Genomic DNA, 19,480 nt, shown 5'->3' on the forward strand with positions numbered 1-19,480 from the left:
TGTGTATATGGTTTTATGCACATGTACATATGCAAAGAATAGCAACTATTGTTGGTCATGTTCACTTCCATTGTAATTCTGAAGTGAATTTCACAAATTAAGTTACTGAATATGCTTTCTGTCACCTCAAAAGTATAACAGATTCATGTACTTCACAGCCATGAATTGTTATTATATATGTTATTATTATACTGAGAACACCCAAAACACGCCAACCTCACAGTTCTGGTTCCGACCATTTGAATACAAATTACATCCACTTTTGTATCTAAAATCTCTTCATGACCGTTTCCAAAGTAGACAGCCAGATTCTGAAGCTGCCATAAATTATAACTTGGCCACTGAGGAAAAATTTAACATTATGAAACACTTGTACGTGGAAAAACCTGGAAATGTATAAAAGAGGCATCATAAGGATTGAGTGTAGGATGTCCTAACCTGTTGAGAACCCTTTAAGCTCAAAAGAGCAAAAAGCAGCAAGTTAATATCAAAGAATGCACTTTATTGGAAAACACTTAGGGAAAAAAGAAAGCAAGAAACCTTTAGATGGATACATGGATGAAAATGAGAGACTTTTAACAATTTAAAGAAGCCAGCCAAGATAAGAGGATGAAAACACACCTATCATTTTACTACTTCTTTACCATGCTCGGATTATACAAAATCTTCTACTTACGTTGCATTGCTTCAACACTTGCAAATCCATAGAAAAAGTGTAGCAACCAAATGTTTTATTTTTTATTGCAACCCTTAATGGCTCGTATTTAAGTCAAGCCAAATCGTTCTTTTAATTTACATTTGCTCAACCGAAAGACTCTTAAACTGAATATGCATTCAAGGTACCATTAAGATTTTTACGAGAACAGTTCTGATCTTGTCAGTCAAGAGAGTGCACTTGTGTGTCCCCCTCAATCAGCACGAGAGTTTCAACCTGTGGTTTGCTGTCTCGTTGCCTTAATGCCAGTCACTCTTGTCCGTGCTCAGTCCCTTCCTCTTCGCCTGCTGCCAGCTTGTAAGAAAAGGAAAGAAATGGTTTGAAACTGTCTGTGAATGTACAATGAGATGTGCCATTCCGGCATGCATCAATGCTCTCAAAATAAGAATAGTATCCCATTTGCTGACACATAGGAAAATATTCTTCTCCAAACTGAGCAGAGGAGTAGCGGCAAGCATGGCAGCACAACATGGATGCATGCATAACTGATTAAAATGCAAAAAAGCAATCAGTTTCACATTATCTTTTTGGAAATTTAACAATTGTTTCGTTACGTTATTAAGCCTTATTGCAGGCATTTTTACTTAGTTTTGCATACTTTATGAAAAGGGAAACAAGACCCATCTATCTGCAAGTAATAACGTTGCAACGTGAAATGAAACGCCTACTGTCAAAGATCACGCTTTGAATTATACTATGACGGTGTTTGTAATATGATCAATTAATAAATCGTCTTTGTGTTGGGTTTGAATATAGCCCATTATTAGTCAAAAAATATTAAAGCATGTTTTGGGTCTAAATTAAGCATTTTCAAGAATAAATATGGCTAAATGTACTAAAATGTAAATATAAGGCATTCAAAGGACACATTTTGATATGTAGTCTTCTACACTGGTCACTAGTAATGTTCCAGTACTGTTACATCGATGAGACAATAGCCACCACAGAAAGCACGATACAGAAACCAGAAGTAAAAACAACAAGGAACTCTCCCAGTCTATAGTATATTTTATTTTCTGTTATTATGTCTACAGTATTGGGTAATACAAGTGTAAAGGTGACTATAGGGGTGTTATTTCATGTGTAGAGTGCTCTAATTATGTTAAACCCATATTTACAAGTTTGGAACGAGGCTTTCTATGCTCTAACTATGAACATATTCAATAATGAATGCACTCAATCCACTTATGGCTTTCAGGTTCAGAACCATTTTACCATGCTAAACAAAGGATGACTATACAACTACTTGATGGAGCCTCCCAAAATGTTTGGGACTTCAACCTCATCTTGAATTTGACTCCCTTATTTTTTAAATTGTGTGAGTGTGAATGGTTGTTTGTCTATATGTGCCCTGTGATTGGCTGGCGACCAGTCCAGGGTTTACCCCGCATCTCGCCCGAAGACAGCTGGGATAGGCTCCAGCACCCCGCGACCCTTGTGAGGATAAGCGGGAGAAAATGAATGATTTAAATTGCTGTTGTATAACCTTTGACAAATTTTCAAAAGAAAAGTTGGAAAAATTGAATTAGTATCATTTACGGTAAGATGTATGAGTAACAATGTCTGATATATGATCACTAATTGAATCATCTCTGCAGGTCTTTTCATCCCATCTACCCCAAATCCCTGATTCCATTTAGAGCTGGGTAAAATCCAACTCTTGGTCGTGTCCCACGGCATTATGGATCCTAGATTTAGGTGTCATATAAATCTAAGGGATGCAGAACACTGGGTCTGCAATATATTATAAAATGTATTAAATCAGTTGCTTAAGCTTTCAAGGTGCTCCTAGATTGTTGTAGATAGCTGTTTACTCATTTCCAGACACTCTCCTACAGCAAGCCAAGCTATCTGGCAGTATTCCTTTCAAGCCAAATGACTTGTAAATTCATGTGGTAAAAATATTTGTTCCTATTTTGCAGCAGCTGTAAAAGGTCTGTAAGAGGAGGCAAGGTTGGGACGGTGATTGGGTTCCACAACTCATTTTGTGATTGATATCTGTTGCCAATAGGAATTGAATTTGGATTGTTACATTATTGAATTTGTGGTGGCCATAAAAGTTACTCTAGGCTATGTAAATTATTTTTACCACTGGAACCAATGACCTCACCTCTCGTAATGCATTCTGCATCAAAAACCTGTTGGGAAATAGGAAATATGCCACTTGGATGTTACTACATCGGGTTTGTAAACAAACATGGTTGACGGATGTGATAAGTTAGTTTTTGTTTTGTGACAAATTCATTGTGGTTAACATTTGACCATGTTTGGTGTTGGTCGGAGAAGCCATAGGCACGGATTGGCGGTGGTTTCCATCAGGCCACCCGTGGCCAGCTGTGACTACAAATGCAGTTTACCATGACTAGTACACATTTAGTTAAATGGGTAGAATAACAAAGAAATAATGAACAATGTTTACATATAGTCCGTCACTGTGGGCACTGCCATTGTTGGCATCAGACCACTGCATCTTGGACTTCACTTTCCGAAAAGGAACTCTGACTTCAAGCAGCAATGCATTTTTCCTTGAAGGCAGTTTGGAACAGTGTTTAGAGATGCATGCATAAGCACACATGTTCACACTAGTCCTTCAAGGCCATAAGACTGACAGCATTTTATTGCATACAATTACAATACATGGAGTAACAAGCTGGCAAGCTTGCATTTTTGCAGCATTCTCACACAGACTGAATCATTCCTTTACCTAAAACTCTTCGTGAAGTGGTTCTCCTTGAACCACCCTCTATGAAGGCAAGCAAACATCATCAGGTCACACTATACACAGCAATGGTCAACCAATCGCTTGAAACTCACCTTTGATCATTTTTATCATTTGATCCGTGTCAAAATTTGGATTTGTTTTGAGGGTTGAAATTTCTGCCAGATTAGATCCTACCGCAGAAAAGAAAGAAACATAACAAACAACAGTTTTGTAACTTTTGGAACTTTTTGGAACTTTTTTAAATGTTATGGTTTAGTAAAAGACTTTGACTGACCGTCCACGGCGACGTTGGTGGTGCCAGTGCTGACTGAGTATTGAGGACCTGGAAATAACAATGACATAAAAAATTACATACCGTAAGTACTTTAATTTGGTGGGCGGAATGTTGAAACTGATAATTAACTGGAGGCCATTATTTCTTAGCTTTGTGCTCTCTTTGACCACATACTCATTTATTAACAAGTATATTGCACAAAACAGCAACAACAGAAACATTGTTGTAGTAGGCAAAAGGGGCAAAATGCTCAACCAGCATTGTAAGCAATGAGTAGCGCAACCAACATTTCATGCAGACGTTGATAAACTGCTGGATGGTGACCACTCATGATACTTAAAATTAAGTTGACTACAGCCACAACCATTAATGCCAATACTTTTTGACCCAACGCTAATTTCAGATGTTTTAATTTTGAAAATACTTACCTGACACAATTCTAGTCAGTTTGGTGAAGCTAGGTTCACTTTCAATGACTCTGGTCACTTTGGTGATGGATGGTTGACTTTCGATGACCCTGGTAACCTTGGTAATGGAGGGCTCCCTTGTCACTTTGGTTGTGTCAGGGAGATAAATAAATAGAAAATAAATAAAATACACAACATACAAATGCATAATTCACTACGACTGACAACCAGCAACATCCAAACACTGGTAAGCCTTTGCATGCATGTATAATAGTAATATTATGGGTTTCGTTATATTATAATTAATATTATACAATGGACCTTTCTCTTGTTCAGAAATGTGTGATTTAATGTGATTCACAATCTCAGGATTTATGACACTAGGTTAAGTAAATAGGTTACGTAAATTGTGATTTAAATTGTGTATTCAAATATACACAAAAGATACACAAAGTTTGTACAATTTGATGCAAATTAGCATTGTTGTTAGTGGAGGTATGAGCCAATTTTATTCACTTTATACACCATATCACTCCACACCATATTCTGTCACTCTTGCTTTTATATCTTCATGTTTTTGTTTTTCACATAATTAGTTTGTCTTGTCTGCATGCAAAAACTGAATGGCAGCTTTTTTTGGTGTCCAGCACTTGCAGAGGAAGATAGCATGACATCATAGGGCACATCTGTTTAACATTGCAAAAACGGGCATCTGTTATTCACATTGCATTCTGACAGAGATTCCTGTGATTTCTTTGACACTCTGCAGGAACACTCTACCTGGGCGCGCGAGTCTCCTCAGAGATCAGTAGGAAGAACATGCCACAGATTTTTTTTTTGTTTCCGGTAGCAGATCGCTTGATGGAAGGGTGCAAATAGAGATTTGTAGGTTCAAATGCTGGTGCACACTTGTACATGTCACTCCTAATTTGAACTAATGTAGATGAGGCCAGAAACGAACACATCACTGCTTACAGCATGAATTATTTTGCACGTAAATAGAGACCATGCTTTCACTTTCATTGTAGCTTTGTCACAGTAGTAAAATACATTGTTTGCTTTCGCTAAACAAAACCTGTGTGTAAAGGGTTTTCTGATGGGGAACCACATGATTATGATGCTCAGTCATCATCACTATGCTTTCAACAACAACCGTGGTCATCTTCTCTCATGACAGTCAAGAGGGATTAGAGATTGTATTTAATTATACAAATGGGGGAAAACAGTGGTAATAATTTTGTGACTTACTCAGAAAAGTAAGGGGGATTTCCTGGTATCTGAATCCTGGAATGTACTGGAAATTCAAAGAAAGAAGTTGAAGTTAGTGCAGATGACACTTGCGCGCATTTGCGCGTAGAACAAATAAAAACATGGATACTCCTAGGGCAGGGGTCAGCCACCCATTGCACCAGAGCAACACGTGGCTCCTCAGCCTCTTTATTGTGGCTCCCTTTGCATTGTTTAACACCCAAATGGGGGAAATACGCATCTTTGCAATGACTTTTTTTTAAATCTGACTTTCTGTGAGACCCTGAATGAATCCTGGTTCTGACTAGTGATTGAATGAGCTTGAGGAATGGAGGGGAAGCCAGTGTTTGGCTGGATGCTTTGGTTGGGATGTTACAGATCTTCCCCCAATGTGGTAAACTAACCATGAATATACCCCCCAAATCCCGGCCTTCCCATGGACCGCATGTACAGATGCCTTTGACTTTTCTGCTTCTCTGCATCATTGCTTCACGTGAGGCGAGAAACAACAATATGTTGTATTCTGCTGTTAAAATTTGTAAAATTAAGAAAGATTCAAACCTTTGAAACTTAATATGATATTGTTTTTAAATTATGTTTTGCAGTACCAGTCTGTTTTCCTTTAGTGAGCGTGGAGGTAAAATGGCTCTTTTGATAGTAAAGGTTGCCAACTCCTGTCCTAGTGCTATTCAGCTTGCGGCCTGGGGCCGAGTTGCTAAATGGCAGCCGACTGGCCTGCAAGTTTAGTTCAAAACTTGAGAGCAGCAAATAAATAGAGGTGTGTTTGCAGTATGTCCTCAAAAAGTCATATTGAGGAGCTGTATTTCACACCAGTATCAGATAATACAGTATATAAACGTTTCCCAAACCTACAGCAGATAGTTCCTGTCATCTACAGTAGATGCCTTTATTTCAGAACATGTTTCTGAAAATGTTCCAGAACTATCCAGAACAGCTGTATAGCCTTGACCCCTTCCAGATTTCCTTTTGAATCAGATAAAATGAAAGTAGATAATGTGCACTTTGATGTGGCCCTGTCTACTGGGGAAGTTGGTTAATTACAATTGTATCAACCTTGTTTCAAATTCAACAAACTGTCCCCCCAGTGTCACTTTCTGTACCAAATGATGCCATGAGAGAATAACCAACCTTGATCTGTATATAGGTGATGAGCCTCTTCAGTAGAGTGAGGAGATCCTGGCTCCCAACCGGGATATCTACAGCAGAGAGTCAATATAAAAAAAACACACACACACAAGAGCTGTGCAGTGTGGCTTAACAGATTTACAAAAGGGTTATAATTGTACCTGCGGGATACAAGAGCCGGTTGACAAAATGGATGACGCCATTTGTGGCCATCATGTCAGATTCAGGAATTTGGACAGAGTTCACTCGCATGGTGTTGTTTGCCTGACAAAGATAAAACCAGCGGTCTTACAAAAAGACCAAAACCACAAAGCCAAGAATTTTGATGACTCCGCAAAGTAATAGCTATCAGCTCGCTGAAGCTTCTAAGCTGAACTTATTCAGTATGCTGATGGGATAAAAATGCAAAGACATGCAGCGCGAATTACTTACAAACATCACTTTGAGGTTGCTGCCCTGCAGTGACTTGAGAAGGTTTGTCACTCCAGGTTCCAAACCGCCACCAATGAAGATGCCGTTATTGACGTGGTACAGAAGGATGGTTCTGAGAGCATTGATATCACCTAATTTTATGAAAGGCAAGGATGATTCTCCCCAGGCAATGTACTGCAGTGTGCACTGTGTGTAGGTGCTGGAGACATACTTTTCAGCAGTTGGAAATCTCTGTCCCTCAAACCATCAAAAGCCTTGTCGGTGGGAGCAAATAGGGTGAAGTCTCCCTCTTGCCTCAGCAAGTCAGTCAGTCCAGCGTATTCCATCAGAGACAAAAAGATCCTGCAGCACAGAGAGAGACTTTGACAACATACTGCAACAACAGTAATTTCTCATAGCGAGACGTGTGCCATTAATGGAAAGACAAACAATCCTGAGGTTTGAAGGGGTTACGCAGTATCTTAATTTCACGGTCTGCCACTGTACTCACTTGAACTCGCCGTTTTCACTCAGAATCTCATACATGCTTTTCTCCGCCGGTTTAAGGAAGCTGCTCATGAGATGGAGTGCGCCGTTGCTTCCCTCCTTGCTGCCTCTTATGAGGCAGGAATTCTCAATGCATACAGCCTCAAGGAATAACACACAAGGTGAAGGCAAATTGCTTTTTAAATCAAACACACAAAGATTGATGTCAGGCAGGTAGTGAGTGATGCGGGGCTCACTGTGCGATAGATGAAGACCCGCAGAAGTTTCCCTCCAATACTCTCCAGCCTCTGGCCATTGTACAGTTGACCCAGAATGATCTTTTTCTTCAGTATGTGGTTCTCCAGGACCATTTTGAGCACCCTCTGGTCCATTGACATCACTTCATCTGCACAGGGAAGAATCAATTTTTAAATGTTGCGCAAAAAAACAGAACTTTGGCACACCACAACCAACTAACTTATCCTTATTGGTTATGGAATTTTCCTGGTGTGTACAATGTTGTGTTTGGTAACATCCCACCTGGTTTATTTATGCTATTTTGTTCAGTCACATTGTTCCCCACACCAACAGCAATCTCCAGCACCAAGAATGAATGTGACACAGTTGTTGTGATTGATTTACACCACAGCTCAGGAGATGGACCACATGCAACAAGCTACAAATCACATCTCGAGATTGGGAAGAATTTACGGTTTGAGCATAAGGTTCCACTTAGCTCCAGCTGTTCCTGCCTTGTGAATTCCGAATGATCATTTAAAACCAGTAAAAATGAAAGTAATCAGCCCCCTTTGACTGAACACAAGCACATTGCTTCATCCGAAGAAGGAAAACACGGAGGCATCCTAGTGCATTGAGCGGCTTACCGTTGAAGGCGGTGTTGAGGGGCGCCAGGAGGGTGTACTCAGCGCCGGGTCTCATGGCGGCAGAAAGACCTAACTCGGACACCATGTCACCAAAGGTGGACTGGGAACTTCCCACCAGCTCCATCACCTGTTTGGCTTTAACGGCAGAGAGAATTCAAAAACTGGAATTACATTTGTGAGCCATTTGGATTTGGTCTTCGTCATCTTTCCGTGTTACGAATAATTATGGTGGATTCATAATCTGAATTTTCATATTCAGTACTGTTCTCACAAAGTACACATTAAAGTGAGGGACAGGAGGGATAGCCGTGTATCTACTCGCCAGCGGGAGTCATGGCTTGCAAAGTACCCTGTTTGGAAACACATTGCCTTCCAAGTGAAATACGACAACGGACAAAGGCATGTATAGAACAAAAGCAGTTGCATAGTTGAGTAATTTAATACTGCACTAGAGCCAATAAGGAACTTTCATTTAATAACAATAAAATAATAATTTAGATGTTCAAACTGTTCCATTTGTGCTTGTTTGCATTGTTATTTATTTTATTATGTTTACATTATTGTATTTGTCAATTTCATTTATTGGAGAATTGCATGATAGCAGCCTGTAATTCACTCCCTTAATGTACGGACAACAAATAATAAATAAATAAAACGAAGAACCATGCCCTTAAAACCATGAATCATGATTATTGCATAATAATAAGAGTTGCAAGGTGTAGTTGAGTTATATTTCAGTCAGAAAATGAGGGGCAGGGTCTCACCTGAGTCGGGGATGAGCACTTGGTCAATGAGGTGGATGACGCCATTGGTTGTGACAATGTCCTTCTTGCGCACCATTTTAATGCCATTGACCGTCAAGCTGTCTCCATCGCAGCCGATTTCTATGTTGTTGCCCTCCAGCGTTGTATAAGAGGTGCCAGCCATGATGGCCTCGGAGCACTGTACTGAGTCCAGGAGATGGAAATTCAGAAGAGCTGGAAAAAGAAGAGAAATGTGAAGTAAATGTGCAGGTTTGTGTTTTAGTTTGTGTTGTTGGCTGCTGGGGTGGCTACACGCCAACGCTCCAGGGAACCAGAAGACCCTGGGATCCTTTGAGCCCTTGAGGGATTTCACCACACTTTTGTTTAACCTTGTGTGGGATTGTCTGATCTGACATCATTGGCCAATAAAATATTTGAGGTAGACCAGCATGGAAGGAGCTGCTGCTTCCAAAGAAAGCTTTTTTTATGTTGCCTCCCTTGTGAACGGCATCATCTTGTTGAAATATACTATTAGTGAATTACACCTAAACACCTAAGCAGGATATGATTAGCTAGTACATCACAAAAAGACTATAAATAAATGTGTGGAAAAATATGCTTATTACAGAATCACTTGACTTTCCATCCACGATTACATGCTGGATTTGAAAGTGGAGACTAATTTTTGTTATTACTCTCCAACCAAATGTTATGTATAGCTTGCCAAAGCTGTGTCCATGTTCCAGGCTCATTGCACAGAATATTGTGGTTTCATCTGTTTGTAATTGTCGGGGCTTGAATTTTGAAATACTCGTATTCTGTTTTTTTTTTTTTGCTTGTACTTTCACCTTTGCAGACACAAAGACGTACTGTGTTATGGTTGTAAACTCTACTGCAGTGTTGAACAATGTTTGAATGAGACAGGATCCCAGGGATTAAACATGCAGTGTACCTTGGAGGACCTGCTTGTCGCTCTGAAGCCTCTCCAGAACGTCACCTCCCAGCCTAGCAAAGGCTTCATTAGTGGGAGCGAAGAGAGTGAAATGTCCAGGCTGACCCAGCTTGTCCAACAATCCGGAGTTCTGAGCAACATCCTGAAAGGGAAACACAGCAACATGTTGAGCACAAATAGTGTCCAAGTGTGCAGTATTGTATGATAATCATTGGTACATCGGTAAACCTCGTACCCTGACACCTTAAGAGTCATACCAGATATTGATGCAATCCAGTCTTGACTCACTCGACAACCAGTGCTCTCAACTCACCTTGGTTCGAGCCAGGGCGGAACACATTACACCCAGATGAAGTATACTCACACTCAGTGTAGTCAGGTCGTCGTCAATCTCGATAACATCTTGAATGGTGTTCCCGACAGTGCTGATGACGCGGTCAATCACATGCACAACACCGTTGGTGGCCACCTGGTTGCCATGGATAATCCTGGCACAGTTGACGGTCACCACCTACAAGACGATAGAACTCTTTAACATCAAAGGTGACAAATAAATGATGCTGAATGGTGGTGCTCACCCCATTGGAGTAATGGTTGATGAGGAGACCAAGGTCATTGTACATAGAGTTGACCGTCATCCCATTGCGTAAGTCCTTGGTCAGGAGGCGCTTGTTGACCATGTGGTAGTGCAACGCGTTGTAAAGCTCAACGTTGATGTTGCTAACAAGTGCACTCCGGATGCTCTGTTACGGCAGAAAGAACAAGATGGAGAACCTGCTGAATAGAAATTTTGGTCCATGGAATCTATTTAGTTTTACCTCATCCAAAAGCTCCCAAGCATCGTTGCTGGGCGCAAAGAAGGTGTATGATCCAGATCCCTCAATCTCACCCCTCAGCTTAGAGATTTCGGAGTATCTTTGAGTGGAAGTGGCCTTCACCAAGCCCAGCGTGCCATACACATGGTCAATCGGGGCCACTTCAAGAGAAATGAATATGTTACATCAGCAATGTAACATGTCTCCGAAAAAATGATTTAATCATTTTGAAACTTGGAGGTTTTACCACCACCATGCATGAAATTGGGCAAGACTTCAGCAAATCTTACAAGATATGAGTGTACTTTACGAGAGAGCTTAGGTCAGTCAGAATCAAAGGATTAACTCGGCATGTACATTTTGTTTTGTCTTTGTCCATTTTACAATTTTACAATCTACGAAAGTTAAGGAGTGAATGGCAGGCAGTCATTCTATAACTTTTTCATACATTGACGCATCAGAGGTACATGTAACAGCACCAATACATGTGAGCGCATCCTTTACTGTCTATTGGCCTCATTTCAACAATAACAAGCAGCTGGTGCTGGGTTTTGAAGGATATGGCCCAATAAAACTCAACCAATGAACTCAAATGTAGTTGTTAATGCTACACATACCTGCAGGGCAACCGCGCATTCCATCCAGCTTCATGTAGCCTGGGCAGCACTCATATAGGACGGTTCTGAAAGCAAGGCAAACACATTATGAAAACATTTTTCACAGACAGGTAGCAAATCCTTTAAAAGGCTTTCTTCAAGCATTGTCACATTTAAGTGGGTTTTATCTGGCTGCCAACGGCATCATCCAGTGTTTTTAGATGTCTGCTTCAATACCAAAAACACACCATGTGACGTGATCTGGCAGCTCAGGCCAAAACCTAATGGAAAGGCTGAATTACACTGGTATTAAAAAAGTGAATTTATGTTATAGAATGCCTCTTTTGAAGCCAAACAATCAGTTTGGATGCTGCCTCATGGCATTCAGTTAACTTTATTTTGGCAGGCAGAAGTGCAGACTGCTGAAAGTTTGGGTTTAGAAAGTATTGGTTTACACAAAGACCCTTTTGAGGATTCTTCTGTGGAAACTGCTGAACTAATAAACATCACTGTCACATTCATTAAAAACTAGAAATTATAATTCCCTCTTAGAAACAGCATTGGAACGCTGAGGAATCTTAATTTATCCAAAATACCACCAGAAAAAAAAGATCAGGAAGATGGTTATCATGTTACAGCATATCATAGCAATCCCAAGATGGCATGCCCATACCCATACTCATTGCTGCAACCAGTAAAGCAGTGACATTCAGGCTGGTTTTCAGAAAATTGAAAACATCGTCAAAGTTTCGACCGGCAAAAAAAAGTTCACACAAAAATGGCGGGTCATTTTTAAGACTTTATTTTATTTTAAGACTTTACTAAACTGAAATTACAGTATGTATAAGCCATTAAAAACAATGTGAACACCCAGGACGGCCGAAGAATGATAATAAATATAAAAAGTGCAGCTGCTGGACGTAAACACGATTATACCACTAGTGTCTGCAGGCATGAACAAGTTTAAACATATTCTCCACTATTGGACTATTTGGACACTTTGAACTGTCAAGGCGACATATAAATATAGAGACACAAGTTAACACCACAGTTATGTACATTATGAAGCATTATATCCATCTACTTTCTATGCCGCTTATCCTCACTAGGGTCGTGGGTTAATCGATAAATAATGTCCTCAAAAAATAAAAATAAAAAATATTACTGACCTTACTTTTGACCTTATCTACTCATCTTTGTCCATTTCCTTATGTCACAGTGAAGGCCATTCATTCATTCATTTTCTACCGCTTTTTCCTCACGAGGGTCGCGGGGGTGCTGGAGTCTATCCCAGCTGTCTTCGGGCGAGAGGCGGGGTACACCCTGGACTGGTCACCAGCCAATCACAGGGCACATATAGACAAACAACCATTCACACTCACATTCATACCTATGGACAATTTGGAGTCGCCAATTAACCTAGCATGTTTTTGCAATGTGGGAGGTAACTGGAGTACCCGGAGAAAACCCAGAACATGCAAACTCCACACAGAGATGGCCGAGGGTGGAATTGAACCATGGTCTTCTAGCTGTGAGGTCTGCGTGCTAACCACTCGACCGCCATGCCGGCCCAGTGAAGGCCAAATATTCCCAAATATTTTGGCATGGTTTTCAAGCATGTGGGAAATGGATAAACCTCCGTTTTTGGGCACTCCAGTTTTGTATGATTTGTTTTTCACTGTCTGGGTTATTGTACAAGAAATAATTTATCATAAAGTACAAAGAGAGCTTCTGTGTGGGTCTTAGCGAAGAAAAAAGAGATCAAGCGACGCTAATTGTAATTAATCATATTGGTATTGGTATTGTAATTAAGGGTAATTAATTAATTGCTAATTGTACATGTTCCGTTACACTCAGAGTTACATCTAAATCACAGCTCAGAATAAAATCCCAGCAATCTTGTCAAATGGGTTATTCTATAAGAGCACAAATAAACAGTATCAGCAAGAGCACAATCTATGCTCTAAGATAATATCCACATGGAAAGAAATCCGAGAAGCCTTTTCCCTGTGAAAGCTGCAAAAGAAAACAGGAGACAAAAAAAAACTCCATGTGTGTGTCACCTGTTGGTCCAAAAGGCCAGTAATAATGGCGGGCTTGTCTACATTCATTCCGGCATTCTCTGGGACAAACACATACGTAGCATACTTGAATCATCTGATGGAGAAAAGATGCTGACTTGGATGCAGTTTATAGTCAGATGACAGGAAGACTAGTGTGTCCAGCCTCACTTAAAAACAAACAGGCCATATTCAAATTAGGCCATCTCTTCTATTCTGTCATATTAATGCCATTTCTCTGACTTTGTGGATTATTTCCTGTCTTTCTGATTCTTTCTCTTCCCGAAATAAGCGACTGTTAGTAATTATTTGTGAGAGATTTGATTGCATTAATTCCATCATATCATTGAGCACTGTCTCCTGTCCATTGTTTGTGTTCCACAGTGGATGAACACGCGAGAGTCCTGTCACTCTTCCCGTTGTGTATTCATCCTTGCATGTAAACACTGTGGAACAGCGCACAGTGATACGATGCAAGAGAGAAAGTATGATTTTTTTTAAGGAGGCATTTTTGTGATGCAAAAATGTTACTTCTACGAACGCATAATGTTTTGAGAAGCCAAATGCTTTAGTTAAGTGGCCTCACCAACTAACCAGCTAACCAGAACTACATTTCCTCATCACTGAACCAGAACACCCTTGATGCGCTACACTGCTGATGGGGATGTCATACAACTTCATGTCAAAAATTCCTAACTATTCCTTTAAGTTCAGAACAAATACATTTAACTGTTTAGCTTGCCAGCGGCCGTCTGGAGTCCCTCGCGTATAATAGTTTGCAATGCACAATAGGAGGGTAATGGTGACTATAGGGTGTTATTTTATATAGGGTCTACAGGAGTCTAATGCATACACTGTATGTGTTTAGAAAGTATTAAACAGACTGTCTATTCTGATTGTGAATTATGTTGCAATCACAACAGTACAAGTATCCATCCATCCTACTATACCGCTTATCCTCATTTGGAGCCTAACCCAGCTGACTTTGGGCGAGAGATAGGGTACACCCTGAACTGGTCCCCAGCCAATCGGAGGGCACATATAGACAACACAACCACAGTCGCCAATTAGCATAACATGCATGTTTGTCGAATTTGGGAAACCGGAGAATCCCACGCACGAGAAGATGCAAACTCCACACAGAGATTCAAATCCAGGTCTTCCCGATCTCCTGACTGTCCCACCGTCCAACCAATTGTGCACCACCGTAAATCACCGCAAATTGTGTGTCAATATTTTTTAAGATTCTGGTGCATATTAAAAGAGATCACATTGCCAATTGGTTAACCCTTCAATGTCAAATGTGCATTGTGCACCTAACTGAAATGAGGTTTGCAAATAGCATGTTCCATTATTTAATATTGAATACAGTAAAGTCTTGTTATACCGATATTGGTTAAAACGAATTACTACTTATTACGATACTATTTTCATTTCCCGGCAAATTTCTAGTCTTTTATGATATAATTAGCTCCGTTAGTATGATACACGGTTATTATGATAATCCGGTTACTAGGATGCCCTTTTCATCTCCCGCCAGCCAATTTGGTCTGCTTATATCGATACAAAAGCAGCTTAAATCAATCTTTGCTTAAGGATTTCAATACCAAAAAAGAACACGGCGAACGGCTGCTTCCAGTCAACTTTATTTTTCACACTTCCACCACCAGAGTGCAGCACACACAGCGGAAAACACCCGTCCCTCGCGCCTACCCCTCCGGGTGGCAACACCTTCCCTATCGATAGTTCCGGGGTGAATTATGTCCCGGTAACCGGTAATCACTACAGCGTAAGTTTATTTTTATTTACTGTAGTACAAAATTTATTGTAGTACAAAAGCATGCTAGATACGCAATCCATGAACTCAAGGAGAAAATTACATGCCATATCAAAGATCCGCCCACTTTTAATGCAGTTCGGCGCAGGATCGGATATATGGATAGTCCGGTTATATCGGTATTTTTTCCGACTCCCGAGAATATTGATATAACGAGACTTTACTGTATTTATTTTTTTAAGCTTTGATTCAAGCCTCCATCCTTGACAGATCTAATTCAGAATTATTCATTAAAAGAGTATAGACCTTAGACTTGTCCATGGTGTATTAGTGGTTTTGTTTTGTTTGAATCAGACTTGGAGGCAGAAGGATGAGGTCACACCAGCCCAGTTTGGGGCACAGTCAGCATAAAAAAAAAACAACAAAAAAAACATTGTTACATTGCTCTCTCCCACACATAGGGAATTTGTCTGGCCGGAGCATTCAGGAACTTTTGACTTGTCAGCGTCTCCTAAAAAAGGAAGCGTTCCTTTGAGATTCACGGTGAATTGGTCTAATGTCTAATATATTATTCTCCCTCTGGCTGCATTCCAATACAATTACTGATCAGCAGTGGAGAGGTTTTCCTTGAAAACAGAATGTTTGAAAATCTAGCTGACGGTGCTCTTGGATTAGTTTAGAAATCATTTATTTTTGTGTATATATTTTTAGGCTTGTGAGCCAAAGATCACTGCACTGTAGTACAATGTACTGTGCATGGACTTCCTTCATTGGAACCCAAACATGCATGGAGGGCATTGCGTGTATGGGGAAAGATGGATTACCATAAAAAAAACATGGCTTCCATCCATGTTTTAACATGAAAGTGCTGAGACGTCTGGAAGGAACGAGTAAGGGGGGAAAAGAGCCAGTTAGAATGAACGGTGGTCTTCCATTCATGAAGCATGTCAGCAGTTCAGAGCCACATCCTGGAGTCAGTGGTTCACCACAGTGACACACGACAGAGACCAGCCTCCAAATGTATAAAGAGCCTCGGGTCCTATTTGACAAATCATTTCTTTTCATCTTGCAGAAAATGGCTTCACAGATGTGTCTCTCAGCATGGAAAATTTGTAATTCCCCTGAAAACTACATTTAAAAGACAACACCCACAGAGAAAGGCAAATGCAAAGTTGAACAATCTGTTAAAAATTCAGTCTTAACTGTAGAAGCATTATTTTGGGTAACCTTGTATCATTCCATCCATCCATTTTTTATGCCGCTATCCTCACTAGGGCTGCTGGAGCCTATCCCAGCTGACTTTAGGCGAGAGGCGGGTTACACCAAAGAAGTGTCAGCCAAAGAAATAGCAAAACCTGTCATCTCTTGGAAAAAATTGTTAAACTTTTATAAATTGCAACTTTAAAGGCAAATTTTCGTAAATGTAAAAATGTAAGTTTATTTTACTATATTCATTCACAATCAGAGCTTTGTCTTTGCCAACACAGACAATGACAAAAATAACACTCACGCTTTCTTTCCACAGATGGACCCACGGTACCAGTTACGGCAAGTGCTGAAATACTTCTTCTTGGTCCCCATGACTTGCTGCAGAGCGCACACATTGGGCCTGAGGAATATCGAGGGTGAAATAAAAAACTTCAATCAAAACACACAAGTTTATGAACCAACACTTTTGAAAGACTCCTTGTACAAATGAATGAATACTCATCTGTCGACCGTTTGTATTGAGTTATGGTCTCCTATAGAGCAGCCACACACAATAACCCACACAGAAACCTTTTAGATTTAGATGTTGCAGAATCTGCACCTATTCCAGCTGTATTTCCTTTGATTTATGCTTCCTGCCAAAACGGTTTATTGTAATTTATTCCACCGATGGCTCGCCTCTGGGCATGCCCACTCTGCTGTGATTGGTCACATGCCCAAAGTGCATCCTAGCTATGAACCATATAAGGAAGTCCACCCCTCTGTGACATCACAAAGGGGCAGTTTTACCACGCTTTTAGAAATCGAGCGTTTTAAGCCTCATTATCTGAAACTTTGGCATCGTTTAACACGAGGATACAACATTCTCACTACATTTATAGGTCAGAAAAGAGACAAAAGCAGAATAGGTCCCCTTTCATATTCATTTATAAGGTTACTGTTTGTATCCAACTACAGAAATATAGATACATTTGCAAAAAGCAAATATGTGCCAATATTATTTATCATGCATTTATAAGGTCATCTATCTACATCTATCATTATTTAATATGCTATTGCTTAGTCTATATCCTGCATGTACTTTTACATTATACAATGTTTCTGTCGGGTTTTTATTCCTGTATTAATTATCTATTTATTTATCTTTATATATTTTATAGTGTATTCAAACGGTTCACATTTTAAATGTGATTAACCACGGTTACTGCAGATTAATTTTGATTAATCACAGGGTTTTTACTCCTGTGTTTATTATGTATTAATTTCTCTATATATTTTATAATGCGTTCAAATTATTCAAATTATTTTAATCTGATTAATCACAGGAGTGATTGATCAGAATTAAATATTGTTCCTGTTTCCTGTTGCATGAGCAAAGCGACCCAAGAAAGACAGGAATATTTATGCATGAAATGTGTTTATGAAACGCCTCATGTTCATGTTTACAAAAGTGAACAGTTTTTCTCAGCAAACATCTATCAACATTAATGTGTTTCTGCCAGCTACTAAGACAAACAAACTTGTTGAAATTACTCCAGCGGAGAGATGACCACTTGTTATTCATAGTACAATGTACAACTGAGAAATAACTCTCTCACGGAACAGTGGTTGTAGGAGTGGCAAGATATTTGCAGTGCCAGCTCTGGAATGAGCTGACCTTGATTTGCACATGTGTGATGGTAACATTACTCAGACAAACTGCCCAAAATGCATTGCCACAGATGTTAATTCAGAGAGTTCATTCATTCATTCATTTTCTACCGCTTTTCCTCACAAGGGTCGCGGGGGTGCTGGAGCCTATCCCAGCTGTCTTCGGGCGAGAGGCGGGGTACACCCTGGACTGGTCAATTCAGAGAGTTAATAGCATGAATATGTTCAATCATATTAATAATGATGATGGACTAATCTGCATGAATGCGGTAATTGTGACATCCCTAATATTTTAATTTATTTTTATTTAGTCATGAATTTTCAACAAGATTTCAACACAAAACTGAGTAAACTAAAAGTTATTCCTACTCCTTTTCGCCATTGTCATGTGTTGAGCAGGTCAGAAGCATATAAACCACAATGTAATATATTAGGGGCGGCAAAAAATGAAGAAAATCCAAATTATAGATTTCTTACCCTTCTTTCCTCGCCCGGATGCGACTGTGCGCGACTATTTTGTCGTAGGCTGACGAGTCAACCCAGTCAATCAAGCCGGAGAGCACAAAGAGTGCAAAGGTGGTCGCAAAGAGGAGCTTCATCCTTTTTTGATTCCTCCGCCTGCCCTTCCAGACCCAAAGTGACGAGGGCCTGACTCAGAATGGGAGTTTATATACCCACTCACTCTCACTCTCCTCCACTCGAGAAGGATGACAATATCTTGCTCGCACTACCAGGAAGCTCTCAAAAGATCCATCACACATATACACACACCTAGATTTTTCTGCACACAAATGCTTTCCTTAAGAATTTGTGCAGTTCCAAAATGTTTGTAGTTTGTACAACTTTTTTTATTGGCACCAAAAACACACTCACGATAAATTCAGGTTTTATTAGTTTTTATTGGCAGGGCATTGTAACAGCAGCATCTCTTATTAGGTAGACCTGCACAATCCAGTGATGCCCAGTGTTGGAGTTCTATCAGAAATTCTGTTTTTACAAAAATAACATTTTAACGTTATTGTAACGTTTATTGTAAGATAAAAATAATAGTGACCACATAAAGTGCACACACCCGATTGTGCAAGTGCACTTAAAATAATTTGATCAGATTATCATTTGTAGTTGTATTTGGCTTATTTATTTAGAAACAAGCAAGGTCTATGCATTGGGAAATTTAAAAAAGCACCGTATATTGTCCTCATTGTACTCCACAAACATTCCAGAGTAGATGCTTTAACTTTCAGAATGCTGTGTGTGCCCCCTAGTGGCAGATATAATGGCTACTTTTTCATTCAAACCACACTAAGGTCAAACCCAGACCACATTAAGGTCACTAAGAAACACTGAGTCAGATTTTGATATCATTGTTGAGGCATCTTTTAAAG

At 39.9% G+C, this 19,480-nt stretch overlaps 1 protein-coding gene across 2 annotated transcripts; it reads right to left on the minus strand.

Moving 5' to 3' along the window:
- Positions 1 to 501: 501 nt before the first annotated feature.
- postnb (periostin, osteoblast specific factor b) lies at positions 502 to 18,744 on the minus strand. Of its 2 annotated transcripts, XM_058080379.2 has the most exons (21): positions 18,573 to 18,744; positions 16,747 to 16,845; positions 11,421 to 11,485; positions 10,807 to 10,964; positions 10,567 to 10,731; positions 10,353 to 10,499; positions 9,989 to 10,130; positions 9,058 to 9,270; positions 8,294 to 8,428; positions 7,667 to 7,815; positions 7,435 to 7,571; positions 7,156 to 7,286; positions 6,945 to 7,075; positions 6,674 to 6,776; positions 6,516 to 6,583; positions 5,367 to 5,412; positions 4,140 to 4,262; positions 3,712 to 3,759; positions 3,530 to 3,607; positions 3,420 to 3,458; positions 502 to 1,009 (listed from the first exon to the last, which is right to left on the minus strand). In XM_058080379.2, exons 1-21 carry the CDS (start codon positions 18,692 to 18,694, stop codon positions 981 to 983), a joined length of 2,328 nt encoding a protein of 775 aa, XP_057936362.2. In that variant the 5' UTR covers positions 18,695 to 18,744; the 3' UTR covers positions 502 to 980. The 2 variants fall into 2 exon arrangements, with proteins under 2 accessions (XP_057936362.2, XP_057936363.2); XM_058080380.2 differs by lacking the exon at positions 3,420 to 3,458.
- Between the last annotated feature and the right edge of the window lie 736 nt (positions 18,745 to 19,480).

Source organism: Doryrhamphus excisus, linkage group LG8 (assembly GCF_037039965.1).
Source record: "Doryrhamphus excisus strain RoL-2023G ecotype Guam linkage group LG8, RoL_Dexc_Guam_v1.1, whole genome shotgun sequence".
NCBI classification, from domain to species: Eukaryota; Metazoa; Chordata; class Actinopteri; order Syngnathiformes; family Syngnathidae; genus Doryrhamphus; species Doryrhamphus excisus.